This window comes from Hemicordylus capensis, chromosome 6, assembly GCF_027244095.1.
Source record: "Hemicordylus capensis ecotype Gifberg chromosome 6, rHemCap1.1.pri, whole genome shotgun sequence".
NCBI lineage: Eukaryota > Metazoa > Chordata > Lepidosauria > Squamata > Cordylidae > Hemicordylus > Hemicordylus capensis.
In genome coordinates, this window is record NC_069662.1 from 135,620,496 (window position 1) to 135,636,016 (window position 15,521).

A 15,521-nucleotide genomic window follows, 5' to 3' on the forward strand; every position below is an offset into this window, starting at 1 on the left:
GTAAGATAAACTCCTTTTTTGTTTTGGTATAAAATTTTCACAGACTTTTATCACTACTATAATCAAGCGTGAAGTTAGTCATCTTTTTTTCTGATTCCCAAAGACTTTCTTAATAGACAAGGCAGGCACCTCAAGTGGTAGATTATAGGGGGCAGCCATCCTCCACTGCACCTCACAGGATTTGAAAAAGAGGAGGGGTGGAATGCAAGGGGAGATTATCTCGCCCAGCACTCTCCTCTTCCTTCCTCTTCCGTTCCATCCTCCCTTCTTTTCCAATCTGTGTGGAAGAAGGAGTGACTCTTCATGTTTGCATGAAGAGGGCTGACATTTGGCACTGCCACACACCACCAGATGAGTTGGTGCAGCATTTGGCACTCTGCCTCAGGCACCCAAAGATTTTGGGGCTACCCCTTTAACATAGCCATTGCTAGGCAACAATAATGATGCTCTAAGCTGAAACAGTAGCAGTGGTGATAGCAGTTATGCACCTTAATATGACCATAGTCAGCCCCAAGTATAATTTTTAAGCACAGAGCTATGCTGTATAATCTTCTGAGCACGTGCAGAGTGCTTTTCCTTCTCTGAATACATCTGGGATTAGGGCCCAGGAACTCTCTCATTATAGGGGGCGGGGGAGTGAAATTTATCTTTCTTTAGATTATCTTCTTCCCACACACTTCCGCTGATAGTGGTATCAAGACAGTAATTCTTCACATAATGTTCTGATTCCGAGAGAGACTTAGTTGTTTTAGTTCCAGCTTTACATCTCTATCTGGTAAGGAAACAGATAAATTACAGAGGTAATGCAAAGCACATATATCCATATGTTGTGAGGAACAGTGGTTTCACAAAAATCTGAAGGGGGGGAAAGCCCTAATAAGGTCAAACCCCAGCCCACACCAGAAATGCAACAGAATGCCCTTGAGCTCAGGTTGTTAAGGCAAGCAGGTGGGCAGCAGAGCTAATGGAACTCAGGGGCAAGGAGGGGGTCTTCAGCAAAAAGAGTGGTGAATTTCTCAGTCTGAACAACCCCATCTGCTTCTGAGGGGAAAAGGTGTCTAACAGAAGAAAATGCTGAGACTCTGTGGTGCCCTTGCCAGTCAGGTAACCCCATTTAGTTTCGGAAGGGTTTTGACACAGTTAATCTCTTGGTGTCATGAAGTACTGCCTTCCCGGGTGCTGGTGGACACATTCTAAGGGACTTTCCTCGCAACCCCCCGGCTTTGTGGGAACACACTGGAAATCCAGAGAGCCATAATAAGACTTAACAGAAGAAACATGCCTTAGCCCACTCCGTAGCAGTTGTGCAAAACTGAAGGGCTCTGCCTCAATAAAATAAAATTCATTCAATAAAATCCATCATAAAGTTTTAGGGCTGAATGAAAAGGAGCCAGAACTTAATGTCGGTGCTCCCCACCCCACGCAAAAAAAACCCTTGGGGCTGGGGAACTTAAACATGAAATAAGACCCAGGGTTGGAGTTAGCAGTGTTCCACCAGGTTCCTTGAACACAGGCCCCCAGGGGTGTTGAGTGCCATCATGGGCCCCCGATTCACCTGTGTTATGTTCACTCACCCCACATCCCCCTGCCAGAGCCATGCTCTCCCAACATCACTGTGCTTCTCTAATGCAGTTAGAGGCACTCTAACCCCCAGACCTTGTGGCCCCAGTCCATGTCCTCCAAGGTCCGGGAGGGCCTCTAAATTGCCGGGGGATGGCCTCCGGCAGTCACCCCACACCCACCCTGCCACACCATACCACTATGTTTATTTTTTAATTACAGCTGCTGCTTGGCCGAAGGGTGGCTGCTGGGGGGTGAGCGGAGCAGTCCTCCCCGCCGCCCCCGGCGATGACAGACTGAGCAACTGCGGGGTGTGCCTACGCAGTTGAGAGAGATCGTTGCAAGCTCATGATGTCATTTGGCGGCTGTAATTTTTAAAAAACATGGAAGTATGGCAATGTCACAGTCTCCCCCCCCCCCAGTTGGTTTCACGGGACCTCATGCCATGGTGAGGGGCTTGCAGTGGGGGCGGTCTGGGTGCCAAAATTACTTAGGTGCACCCCTGAACCCAGTTTCGCCATACTCCTGCTGCCCATGTCTACATAGCATTCAGCTGCTGATGCTGCCACCTCCTCCTCCTCCACAATTCCAGCTCCAGCCCCTGCCTCTTGCAGTACCAGCAGAAACAAACTGTGTGCCAAGGATCTAAAGAGCCAATCAGAAAACAGCAGCAGCACACATGTGTGCCTGCTACCATCTCCTGCAAGGCATTTTGCTCGCTAGATGTGAAAGAGCCCCTGGTGGCGCAGTGGTAAAACTGCTGCCCTGTAACCAGAAGGTTACAAGTTCGATCCTGACCAGGGGCTCAAGGTTGACTCAGCCTTCCATCCTTCCGAGGTCGGTAAAATGAGTACCCAGAATGTTGGGGGCAATATGCTAAATCATTGTAAACCGCTTAGAGAGCTCTGGCTATAGAGCGGTATATAAATGTAAGTGCTATTGCTATTGCTATGTTAGTTTTCTCTGTCACCGGACTATGGCGAGCAGCTCTTTATGTTGATACTCTATCTATATCTCTATACATAAATTGTAAGAAAAATGTTCTTAGTATGTGAAAAGCGCTTTCTCATCAACTAACTACAAGGGTCCATCAATGGGCAAGAGCCAGGGGAAGGGGCGAGCTACTTGTTGAGTGAGGGTAATTCCCTCCCCCCCCCCCCGCTCATTCTTCCTCAGGACCAGCAATGATTTTCAAGGGATAGGAGCATAGGAAGCTGCCTAAATAATACCAAATCAGACCATTGGTCCATCTAGCTCAGTATTATCAATATGGACTGGGAGCAGCTTCTCCAAGGTTGCAGGCAGGAGCCTCCCTCAGCCCTATCTTGGAGATGCTAGGGAGGGAACCTGGGAACATTCCCCAGAGTGGCCCCATCCCCTGAGGGGAATATCTTACATTGCTCACATGTGTAGTCTCCCATTCAAATGCAAATCAGGGCAGATCCTGCTTAGCAAAGGAGACAATTCATGCTTGCTACCACAGTTCTCCATGCTTATGTTTTTCAAACAGCAGATTCCCATGGCACAGAATGTAAAAGCAGCATTCCTCTTAATCTTATTATATGACATTTTAATAAGTTTTACCTTATGATATAACTGAATATGTAATTATTTTATTTTATTTTATTTTATTTTATTTATATACCACCCTTCCAAAATGGCTCAGGGCAGTTTACAACAGAATAAAAACAATTAGCACTGAAAATATGCAATTGTCACAAGAATCATGTTAGTATCTGCATAAAAACAGATAAAACATTATCAAAATAAAATGAACATTAGTTTATTGTAATTAATTGTCATATTCATATATGAATATATGACATTAATTCTGGAATACTTTACAGAATAGCTATGGTAATAAAATCAAAGAAATAAGAGCATTTTATTATTTGCCATGTTTATTTGCACAGACTTTCCCCTCTATGTAGTATACATAGACGGATAAATCTAGATTAAACAAAATGAATTTAAACTTAATTGAATTATCATCCTGTTCTTGAATATGTCTCAACAATCCAAGCAATATTTCTTTCTTATGCCATCACTTATTGCACAGTAATGCCAATAATCTGTTTTTGGCATAAGGCAACCTTATGAAGAAAGATCATGTAGATAACACTACAAAACTTGAAGTGTTCTATGAAGCAATAAAAAGTGGGGGAAGCTTGAACCACCAACAGGTCCCAACATGTTTATAATCTGTCTTGCTTTTTTTGAATATGCCTTTGCATTTAATTACAAAAAAAGAATCTGAAAATTTGTGGCTCAATCTTGAATCCATATGTCCTATATTTTAACTGAAGCAACTACAATTACTTTCTCAAAATTGTTGTTGAGCTGGAAGTGGTACATCATGAATACCATAACAATTCTAATTTCCACAACTACTTTGTCTTACTGTTAATTTTTATAATTTTTAATTATAAAAATTAATTTTTATATACTGCTTCTCAACAAAAACTTATCAAAGTGATTATAGGAATAAAGAAAACTTTACTCTGCTCTGATATTTGTTACAGGAGTTTCTGTTGGAGCTAGGACCCTGGAAGCATCAGCTCTCAGCTGCAATGTCTCATAGTGACCACTGGGTGTGTGTGTTTAAGGCCATGGATAAAAGTGCTGGACTCCCTCCCCTCTTTGTTCTTCTAGTGTTAGTTTCCGTTTTGCCGCTCCAGAGATTACTGTTTGTTTAGGTCACTCTCTTCAGCCATGAGCTACAGCTGAAATTAAGCTGCAGGCCTTTTCACATTTGTTTGTAACCTTTTCTTTAAATGAATCCTTGTAGTTCTTCAATACTAAAGAACTGTCTCAAGACCTCTTGCTTTGCTGCTTTCTCACCAAACTGGTTTTGCTCTGCTGTTTGGGGACTGAACTGCCATTCTTCCCCTACAAAGGGTTATGGGCCCAGAAGCCAGTAAATAAAAGAGAGAAACTAGAGAGTTAAATAGAAAGCAAAACAAAGAGAGAAGCTTTGAAAATGGAGACAGCACAAGGATTCCAGATGATTGAAAAGTTGTAAGGTCCTGAGTATGAGCTCTGGTCTCTCAAGATGGAGATGCTCCTCAAGAGTCATGGACTTGGCAGTGTTCTGCACACTCGGTGTCCTGCAGATGCAGGAAAGGAGCAGAAAGAACAGGACAGAGCAGATGAAAAGGCATAAGGAATGATTGGCTTGGTGGTGAGTGATCCAATCTTAGTGCATCTAAGAGACAAAGAAAATGCAAAGAATGTGGAAAACTCTGAAGGGATTATAAGAAGTCTGTGGTTTCCAAAGTGCATGTAGTAAGAAAACTGAGCAATTAAAAGATTTAGAGAAGGAGAAAGTCTGTCCAAGCACATAAATGAAATGTATAATATGCTACAGAAAGGATTTACGAAGTAAAATTTAAAGGAAGGCACTGTTCCATTACTCATAAACAGAAATTGCTTATGAAAGCAGTTCTACAAGAGAATGGATTGTTTGAATTAGAATGTGTGGCTGAAAAGGCCAAAACTGTGAAGGAATGCACACACAAAGGATGTCTGAATTTGTGGCACAGAATGTTAGGCCATAGAGATGCCAAAATGATATGTCAGGCTGAAAAGTTGGATTTGTTAAAGGGTCTAAAAATGGCCCCCTACAGCACTGAATCAAAGTGTGCACACTGTATAAGAGCAAAGGCAACACAGCCTACTTTTCTTCTATGCAAAGAAAGAGAAACACGGCATCCTTTGGATCTGATTCATAGTGATGTTTGTGGACCTATGCAAGTTAATACTTCTATAACACCTATGTGCCACAATAGAACATCATCCTAAATTATTTTTTTAAAGGTTTTGTATATTGTGGACGATGCAAGTCATTTAATGGTACTAGAGAAAGACATGCTGTTCTGGTAGCTCCAGGTCTTAACACTCACATCAATTTCGGAGGATGAATACAACTGAAGGAAGCTCGGGCAGGTGCACGGCAGGGGGAGTCAGCCATGTGACTTGCCTCTGGGGGGCCCCCCAAGGCAGTGGTCCCCCAGACAACTGTCTCCCCTTGCCCAATTATAGTTACACCCCTGCTTTCATTGATGACTATTCTAGATATACGTATACATACCTATTAAGTGAAAAGGGACAAGTACTAGAAAAACTAAAAGAATATATTGCAAGAGTGAGCAAGAAGTTTGGGAGAAAGCCACAGATCCTCCACACTGACAAAGGTGACAAATACATGGGGAATGATTTCATAAGATTCCTAAAGGAGGAGGGCATTGAACACCAAAAGACTGTTCCTTATACTCTGGAACAAAATTGAATGGTGGAGAGAAAGAGCCATTCTCTTATGTAATCAGTCTTAAATAGACTGAGCCCCCCGGTGCTGTTAATTAAGAGTTGCTGAGTCAGCAACTGCTGACAGCAAAAGCTGTTCTATGCATGCAGCTTCTTAGCTCTTGCTGTCTCTTGGATCGGCACCTCTCCACAGCTGAGACTGGTTGCGCCTCCTCCACAAGAGCTGACTCACCCGGCTCTAACTCATCTTCGACTCCCTGTGCTGTGTGATGGACTCCTTCCCTCTTTGTTCTTCCAGTGTTAGTCTCCATTTTGTCTCTCCAGAGATGGCTGTCTGTCTTGATCTCTCTTTTCAGCCATGAGCTCCAGTTGAAATTAAGCTGCAGGCTTTTTCATATTTGTTTGTAACCTTTTCTTTAAATAAATCCTTGTAGTTCTTCAGTACTAGGGTCCTCCTGCATCCCATGCTGCAGGTGCACTATTTTTTCCCCATCTGAGGATTGTTGGCTTGATAGCAACACATGAAGGATGTGCAGGAAATGCAATTTGGACATCAAATCACAGCATATCCCTTTAGACATAGGTCCAGGTTACCTAAGAGAGTGCCTTCCACCGCATATTGAAGTCATATAAGGATGTCCGTCTCCAGCTACCACCATACGTCTGGTGGCGACTCAGAGGTGGGCCTTCTCTGTTTCTGCTCCTGGGCTGTGGAATGTGCTCCTGGCAGAAATAGCAATAGTAATAGCAATAGCACTTACATTTATATACCACTCTATAGCCGGAGTTCTCTAAGCGGTTTACAATGATTTTGGCATATTGCCCCCAACATTCTGGGTACTCATAGCGTGTGTTCATTGTTGGCCTTCAAGAGAGCCCTTAAAACCTATCTGTTTGGCCTGGCCTTCCAGGGTTTTTAAACTGTTAAATGTTTTAATTGTTAATGGTTTTTAAACTTTTTTAAAAAAAGATCCATTTGTATTGATTGTTTTTAAAATGACTGATTTGCGGATTTTGTTTTTGTCATTGTGCACTGCCCAGAGCCCTTTGGATGGGGTGGTGTATAAACATAATAAATAAAATAAAATAAAATAAAATAAACATCTGGAGGACCACAGGTTGGGAACTCTTGGTATAGGCCATTTAATATGTTCATCCTTCTGACCACTGCTTTGCTGATGTAGGAACCCATGCACATTAGTCTGGGAAGATTTCCTTCAGTTAATCTTCCAGGTTGCCTCCAAACATTTGCCTACATTGAACAATCAGACATATGTTGAGTGAACTGCTTACGTTGAGCTCTAGAACCCAGCAGGACCTTGGAGATGGGGCCATAGGTCAGTGTTAGAGCATCTGCTTTGCATGCAGAAGAGCCCAGGTTCAATCCCTTGCATCTTCATATAGACCTAAAATCTCCATATAGAGCTGGTGCCAGACAGTGTAGACCAGTGTTTCTCAACCACCCATCCGTGGACTGGTGGCATTGGGTACCAGTCTGTGAGGCATCACTAATAACCTCCCCACACACAAAAAAAAAATTGGGGCCAGCAGGGGCCACCAACAGCTCTCCAGAGCTCATTTCCAGGCAGCCCTTGCTGCTGGATAACATTCATTTCACTTCCTTGAAATCAACATTATCCAGCAGAGAGGGCTGCCTCTAAATGAGCTCCTGAGAACTGCCCGAAATTGTTTTTTGGGAGGTGCCTGGGAGTGGGGTTGAGGGGAGTGACCCCTTTACTAACTGCTGGTCCAGGAAACGGCACATGAATAATGTACAGGTCTATAACTCCAAAAATGCTGAGAAATACTGGTGTAGACAATACTGAGCTAGATGGACCAATGATCTGACTCTAGATAAAGCAGTTTCCTCTGTTCCTAACATTCTTTGGGCTAGTCTTTGGCCAGAAGCTCTGTGAACTGAATAGCTCTGGAGAAAAATGTGGCAGAAGAATGATAGGGAAACAAGATCCCTTCCTTTTCATTTTATCTAAGATTGTTGATTTCAGGAAACAGAATAATTCCTTCTATCTTTAACTAAAAGCGTGAACAAATCTAGAAACCTATCTAGTCCCATAAAAAGGTTATGTGAGTTGGCTTACTTTTCTTTTGTTTGAAAGTTCAAGTGTTTATTACTTCATAAACATCTGGCATGTTGATAATATTTAAACGGCTTAATTGCAGATATAAATTAAATTGAGCTGTAAAACAAGTTCTATGTAATAAAAATGGTGTAATATATAGTTATTAATTTATACACTAGGAAAAACCCTCCTGTGGAAGCATGGATGGAATTCACTAGAGCCCCTTTTGGGCATTCATTTCATGTGTTCAGTGGACAGTGGGGGCGGAAGCAGGGGCAGAGTCCACTTCCCTACCTCAGCTTGCAGTGGCTGAACATGCCATCTAAATGCCTGAAGAGCATCTAGTGATGTGGTGGTGGCACCTTCTTAAAGTAGTGGCTTTTATACATTTAATAGTTTAGTGGTTAGAGTGTTGGATTAGGACTGAGGACACCCAGGTTCAAATCCCCACACAAGCATGAAACTTACTGAGTGACTCTGGCCAGTCTCTTATCTCTCAGTCTAACCTACCCCACAGGGTTGTTGTGTGGAGGACAACTTGTGAAGTTGTGAAGATAAACATAAGTATGTACTCTGCTCTAGAGACTCCTTGGAGGAAGATTGGGATATAAATATAAAAAGAAAGGAAGCAATAAATAAACTGTTCCTTTGTTCCGGGTTCAGGGAATCATTTTCTCATTCCTTTTGCTAATGTAAACTGCTTTGAGAAGTTTTTGTTGACAGCAGTATATAAATATTCTTAATAACAATATTTTTAATAGCAATAATGTTGCCTCTTTGAATAGAAAGGTTTTAGCAAGTCATGGGTCTGTACAAAAATGACTTTATTCTCTCAAAATAAGTGAATTCACAACATTTCTGGGGTATATTAGTAGGGGTGTATGTGCACGGATCACTCTGTGAACTGGTTTGTCGGACCGACCAGCTGGACTGGTTGAACCAATGAACCATCTCAAACCGGTTTGGAGCAGTTCGCAGTCGAACCACTCAAACTGCCTGAACATAAGAACGTAAGAACAGCCCTGCTGGATCAGGCCCAAGGGCCATCTAGTTTAACATCCTGTTTCACACAGTGGACTACAAGATGCCACTGGAAGCCTACAGGCAGGAGTTGAGGGCATGCCCTCTCTCCTGCTGTTACTCCCCTACAACTGGTATTCAGAGGCATCCTGCCTCTGAGGCTGGAGGTGGCCTATAGCACTCCGACTAGTAGTGGTTGATAGAACTCTTCTCCATGGTTCATGGTTGACTGGTTTGACCATGAACCGGTCCGTGTACACCCCTAATATTTAGGACCTAGATATGGGCAAAAGTAGGCTGTATTAACATTCACCATGGGTAGAATAAAGAGTGGTAATTCATGTGAAAACTAAAGAGCCACCCAGAATGGACAAAAGTAATTGAGTGATGGGAGAGCGGACATCCACCTAGCAATATGGTCAGCTTATATGTTCATATATGAATAAATACATATGTATAAACATATAATGTATATAAACATATGCATATGTTTATATGTAAACCTGTTACAAACTGAACACTTTAGAACACTTGCAATAATTTAAAAAGTTAAGAAAAACAAAAATTGTAAGACTATTATTACATAGCTTTGACACTTCCTTCCTTTACATGACCGCCTTTTTAAACAATGCATTATTTCCATCTCTTCCCTTCTTGAGATTATTTTCTGTCCCCTTAGTCTTCATAACATGCCTTACCATTTTTTCATAATATTTTTAATTTTTTGTTTTATCTTTGTAAAACATTGAATTTTTAAAAAAATAACAAAAAAGTGAGCAAGGACACTGGGATTCTGTTTCATTCTTCATAGCAAATTCAATTTCTGACCTTAAAAGCCTTCATCAACTAATAGGAACATTTCCTTAGGGTGGAGTTATGAGGGGATGGCTCATAAGTGACAGATCTGGCCATGTTAAACATTAGCCTTGCAGAAGGCGGAGCTCAACATGCATGAACATTACTTCCTTTGGCTTAGACAAGGTCCAAGGGGAACAGCTGGCATTTATCTGTTACAGTAAACGTTTGCCTCATCATTGCTTTATGTAAGCAGGCAGTAGCCAGTCATATTTTCAGCTGTCATCAACCACAACCATTGCTACGGAACAACTTATTAAGAAGAAACAAGAAAGAAAACATCCTTTTGGAAAGTAAGTCATATATATATATTTTCCCCCTGGTTTATACTGTATACTTAAATGCTTTGTTTGAAAAGGGGGTGGGGAGAGAGAGAGAGATTATAAAAGCAGATGCAGATGATCGACAAAATATGCTGATAAGTTTGTCATTAAGTCTACAAAATTAGTTTACTGATTCAAAAATATGTACATGCTTATATAGCAAAGTAAAGTCAAAATACATTGATGTTCTATACTGCACCTCATGTTTCTCTGTGTGAGGCTGTACAATATAGCACTAAGTTTTTAATACAAAAGGATTATTGCTTGGTTGTTTTGGCTATGACAGAGATAAAATAAATGGCCTCTAAAGCAGGCTATCTTGTTTTTTTTTTTAATCCTTGCTTTATTAGCAGCAGGTTTTTAAAAGCCTATTTTTCATTTATAATTTAATTTCCTGAGATGGCTTGTTTCCTCATTAGGCAGAAATGGCATCTGAAAGTGAAGCAAAGAAACAAATGAATGGAAAGTATGATGCTGCTGCTGAAACTGACAACATTTCTCTGGCTGAAGGCAAAAGGTAGGCATTTTTGCTTTCTGTTCAAATATTTGATGATTGTCTATATATATAATTCTCCTGGGTGTGCCTTGGAATGTGTGTCCCAGCACCCAGCTCATTGGCTGGGCGGCGGAGCACCTGATTGGCTGAGGTGCACCCAGGAGGATTGGTCGCTGGCGGGCCTGGCCGTGGAGGCCAGGCGGCGGGGGGCCCAACTAGAGGTGAGGCGCCCGTTGGAGGCCGGGGCAGGAGGGAAATCGGCAGCAGGACTTCCCTGTTCGCTGCCCGGGAGGAGGAACAGCAGTGGCAGGGCCCTTTTTGGCCGGCTGCCACCTGGTGAGGGCCTGTGGCAGCGGTGAGGTCTGGCAGAAAATGGCCACCCACTGCCATAAAATGCTCAGTGCGGGTGGAGGGGGGCAGGAGGGAGGGGGCAGAAGGGGGAAGGAGGGTGGGAGGGAGAGTGAGAGAGAGAGAGTTGGATGGGAGGGGGAGGGAGGGAGGACAAGAGAGAGTGGGGCAGGAGGGAGGGAGAGTGGGGGGAACAGCCGGCCCCAAAGAGTGCACAGATGCTCTTTGCGGGCCGGCTAGTATTTATTATTTCTTAAGCACCTACAAAACAAAGTGCTTGATAAGCACAGCATTAACAATAACAAGACCCTGAACACAGTTTATAATATAAGTAAACAGACACGCGAGGAATAGGAAGGAAGAAGAGGGAAGACAAGACTTGGAGGTCATTCTCACGACCTCACGCTGCCTTCCCTAGCAGACAAGGGGTGGCTCCTTTCCCTTCACTGCTCTGTGCACCCACATGAACAGCTTTTGCACAATGAAGGCAAAAGCTGGGGGCGGGAGGAATTTCCCCTCCCACATCCCAGAGTACCCCGCACCACGAGCACAGCCACTACTTTCCCTCCAACTCACTGTCAGAAATGGCAGTGGGCTGGGTGGAAGCCTTTTTACCCAGGGGCAATCATTCACACAACCACCTACCAGTAAAACACCAGGGTAAAAAGTTGGGCTTCCCTCTTCTGAAGCAGCCAGGAGCCCTCCACTCCAGGCACTCCATACAACATGAGGGAAAATAGGAAAAGTTAATATTATATAGCATTTGGTGCATCGTTCCATTCTTATGGTTGCAATACAGGCATTTGGTAGAATATATTGCTTTGTTGATTGATTTACTTCTGTCCTACTCTGTCTTGTTGTGCCAGTATAATAATCCCATTGTGGTGATTGTGTCTCAGTGATGTTAAGGGTGTTTCTTTTAACTTATATAAGAATTGAGATTTTCAAGAATAAGCATGATAAACACACACACACACACACACACACACACACACACACACACACACACACACACACCAGAACAATTCCAGCATTATAGCTTCAATTCTATGCACACTTACCTGAGAGTAAGTCCCCTTGAACACAGTGGGACCTACTTCTGATTCAGCACATGAAGGGTACATGAAGTTCATGTACATGAAGTACATGAATATACTTCTGATTCAGTACATTGCAACTTGGACAATGACTCAGGGCTTTTACAGCAGATTGTTCCAGCATTCTGGATATTGTGCATTGCTATAGTGTTTGTTTCAGAATAGTTTTTGCTGCAGAAGTACTGTATAATAGAATAGTAAAGAGAAAAAGGGAACTAGGAAGAGGTGGTATTTCATGTTGCTTCACAAGCTACTGAAATGCACTAAATTTTCTTTTTCATTTGGTCTTTGCTATGTGTCATTAAGATGATTCACTTTAGAGTACGCATTGTCCAGGCATGTGCATTCATTTTCAGAATGAATGCAAATACAACCTAAACTAAATGGGCCCCCTCAACAACATATTTCTGCTTTTAAAGAGTGCTTGGAAATATTAGTGCTCTAGAACAACAGTGTGAGAGGGGAGTTGTGTGAGGGCACCTATTGAATCCCTGCAGACCTTAGTAACACATATGCTTCCTTAGTCATGATCTCAGCCACTGTTCCAAGTGAGAGTTAACCAGCACAAAACAGAGTGGAAATACTAGTTCTTGTGATCTGGACAGTGGCGCACCTAGATAATTTTGGTGCCTAGACCGCCCCCGCTGTGAGGCCCCACCACCACCATGAGGGGCCCCCTGAATTTTGGGGGGCCTCCTGCTGCCACCCCACACCTGTGGCAAGGGGCCCCCATCACAAGGCCCCCCTGGATTTTGGGGAGGCCTCCTGCAGTGGCAGGAGCTACATTCGTAACCTGTTGGGTGCTAGGCGCCTTAGCACATCACAAGTTGAGCTAGCAATGTGATTCAGCTACTAGAATAGCTAATGCAATCTTGGGCCACATTTACACAGGTGTAAATACAGGTGCTATGTGTATCTCTTGTTTATTATTATTACATTTATATCCCGCTCTTCCTCCAAGGAGCCCAGAGCGGTGTACTACATACTTGAGTTTCTCCTCACAACAACCCTGTGAAGTAGGTTGGGTTGAGAGAGAAGTGACTGGCCCAGAGTCACCCAGCTAGTATCATGGCTGAATGGGGATTTGAACTCGGGTCTCCTGGGTCCTAGTTCAGCACTCTAACCACTACACCACGCTGGCTCTCTAATTTGGCTAATGTTTCACGCCTGTTCAGATAATCTTTAATCTTGCCTCTGTCTTCTATGATGTTTGTTTGCCCACTTTGTGTCATCTGCAGAGCTGATAAGCATGCCCTCTATGCCCTCATTCAAGCCATTTGTAAAAGTGTTAAACAGTCCATGGCCCAGCCCAGAGTCAAGTGGCACTCCGCTTGATATTTCTTCCATTCAGAGGTGCACTTAGGTAATTTGGAGCCTAGACCTAAAGGCCTTGGGAGGGGCCCCCTCCCCTGCAAATTAAGCATCATCATGCTCTTCCAGGCAACCACACCACCCAGGACAAACTAAAGAAGATTTGGGGGCCCCCAGGGGCTGTTGACGCCCTGGACCTCGGCCCTGAGGTCCAGGGGTAAGAGTACCTCTGCTTCCATGACATGGAGCCATTAAGTATGGTGGCTTAACCAGCAATGAATCAATCTAACCATAGTATATTATAGGCCACATTATATCAACAAAGGTATAATGGGAGACTGTCAAATGTTTTGCTGAAATTGACACATGCCCCATAGCCATAGGAGGGGAGAAGAAGGGCTGTGCCTTTGCAAGGAGGCTGCAGAGCAGCTGTGGAAAAGACATCTTCTGTAGCTGTGTGTGCACACAGGGAGAGGGGCAGCAATTTTTGTTACAAAAGCCCTTTTGGCTTCCAAAAATTGATCCTGAGGGCTGTACGACCCCCAGGGACATATTTCTGAAGCCAAAAGGACTTTTGGAGGGAGGGGTGAACAGCGGAAATCACTCTCCTTTCCTCTCCACTCCACATGCAGTCAGCTGCAGAAGAAGCCTCTGCAGCTACTCTGTGGCTTCCTTGCAAGGGCACAGCTCTTCTGCTACCCTTCCGTGGATGCAGAATATTGGACCAATACATCCACAGCATGTCCATAATCTACTAAACTGGTCATCAGAAATATTTGACTGGCATGATTTGTTCTTGGCGAACCCATCCTGGCTCCTAATAATCCCCGGCTTCTTTTCTAAGTGTTCAGCAACTGATTGCTTAATAATCTGTTCTAGGATTTTTCCAGATATTGACATTCAAGTTATCTGCTTGACATTTTCCCAGTTCATCCTTTTCCTTCTTTTCAAACATTTGAAAAGGGATGACATTTGCTCATCTCCATTCTTCTGGCAGCTCACCCATTTTCCTTGATTTCTCAGAGATTACAGATTCTGTGCTCACATATGCAAATTTCTTCAGTACTGTGTCGGATGTGTGACTCATCTGGCCTGGAGACTTACATTCCACTTATGCAATTATCTTCTGAATGCTTCCTTGAAATTTTATTTGTTTCCAAATAATTGAAATATAGGAACCTCTGAATGTGATTGTAAAGAAATGCATTATGGGGTCAGCACCTAGGATCAGGTGCATCAACTTCAGTGTTACTAGTGTGATATGAACAATTCCACATGGCTATAGCAATGCAAATGACTATGGCAGAGTGAATGAAATGTGTTATTATACACCTTGATAAGTCAAATGCTTTATATTGTGATTGCTCTGCTGGTACAGTTCTTCTCTTTCATGGCAATGCACATTTTTACCCATGTCTTGAGGCAGTTATGAGTATTATGAGCAAGCAGAGGCGCTCTTACCCCTGGACTTCTGGGCCAAAGTCCAGGGCCTCCATGACCCTGGGGCCCCCCAAATCCTCTTCAGTCTGTCCTTGGTGGTGTGGCCACCCGTCCGAGCATGATGATGCTTAATTTGCAGGGTAGGGGGGACTTCCAAAGGCCTTTAGGTCCAGGCTCCAAAATTACCTTGGTGCACCTCTGTGAGCAAGATGCAGTACCTGCCATGAGGTGGCTGTACAATTGTAGCTCCTGCCACTGCCAACACAGCAGTGTAAAACAAGTTAGAGCAAGCTCACCCCACTCACACACACCATTTAAAAAACCAAGAATGCGTGGGGACTTGAAACAAATCAGGATCTACTAAACTGGTGACAAAACAAATAGCACAAAGCCTAAATGAACCTGAAACAAATGACAACAGGAGCATCCAAAACAATATTATTTGGCATGCACATCTATAGGGTTGGCTTCTAGTATGTGGTGCATCAGTATCCTAAGTCAACATAACTTAGTTGGTTTAATTTTGTGCTGGGGGAAAAAATTAGAATGATTTGTTAAGTAACCATGCAATTCACATATCTTCATTTAGGGCAGTGGTTTCCAACATGGGGGCCTCCTGATATTGCTGAACTACAATTCAAATCATCCCCACTTACAATTTATTATGGCAGGGAATGATAGGAGTTGTAGTTCAGCAACATCTGGAGGCCCCCAGTTTGGGAACCAC

At 43.2% G+C, this 15,521-nt stretch overlaps 1 protein-coding gene across 9 annotated transcripts in view; it reads left to right on the top strand.

The window, feature by feature from the left end:
* The window catches only part of ABCB1 (ATP binding cassette subfamily B member 1), an 81,359-nt gene that overhangs the window by 2,419 nt on the left and 63,419 nt on the right, over positions 1–15,521 (top strand). For 4 of the 9 annotated variants that reach the window (XR_008310225.1, XM_053263950.1, XM_053263955.1 and 1 more), the window contains exons 2-3: positions 9,976–10,072; positions 10,522–10,619. Coding sequence is in view for 6 of the 9 variants with exons in the window: in XM_053263950.1 (XP_053119925.1) it covers positions 10,528–10,619 (92 nt within the window). In the remaining 3 variants the exon portion in view is untranslated. Of the gene's footprint in view, positions 1–9,908; positions 10,073–10,521; positions 10,620–10,774; positions 10,820–15,521 lie in introns of those variants that run through there. The other 5 variants (XM_053263952.1, XM_053263953.1, XM_053263951.1 and 2 more) reach the window with 4 other exon arrangements.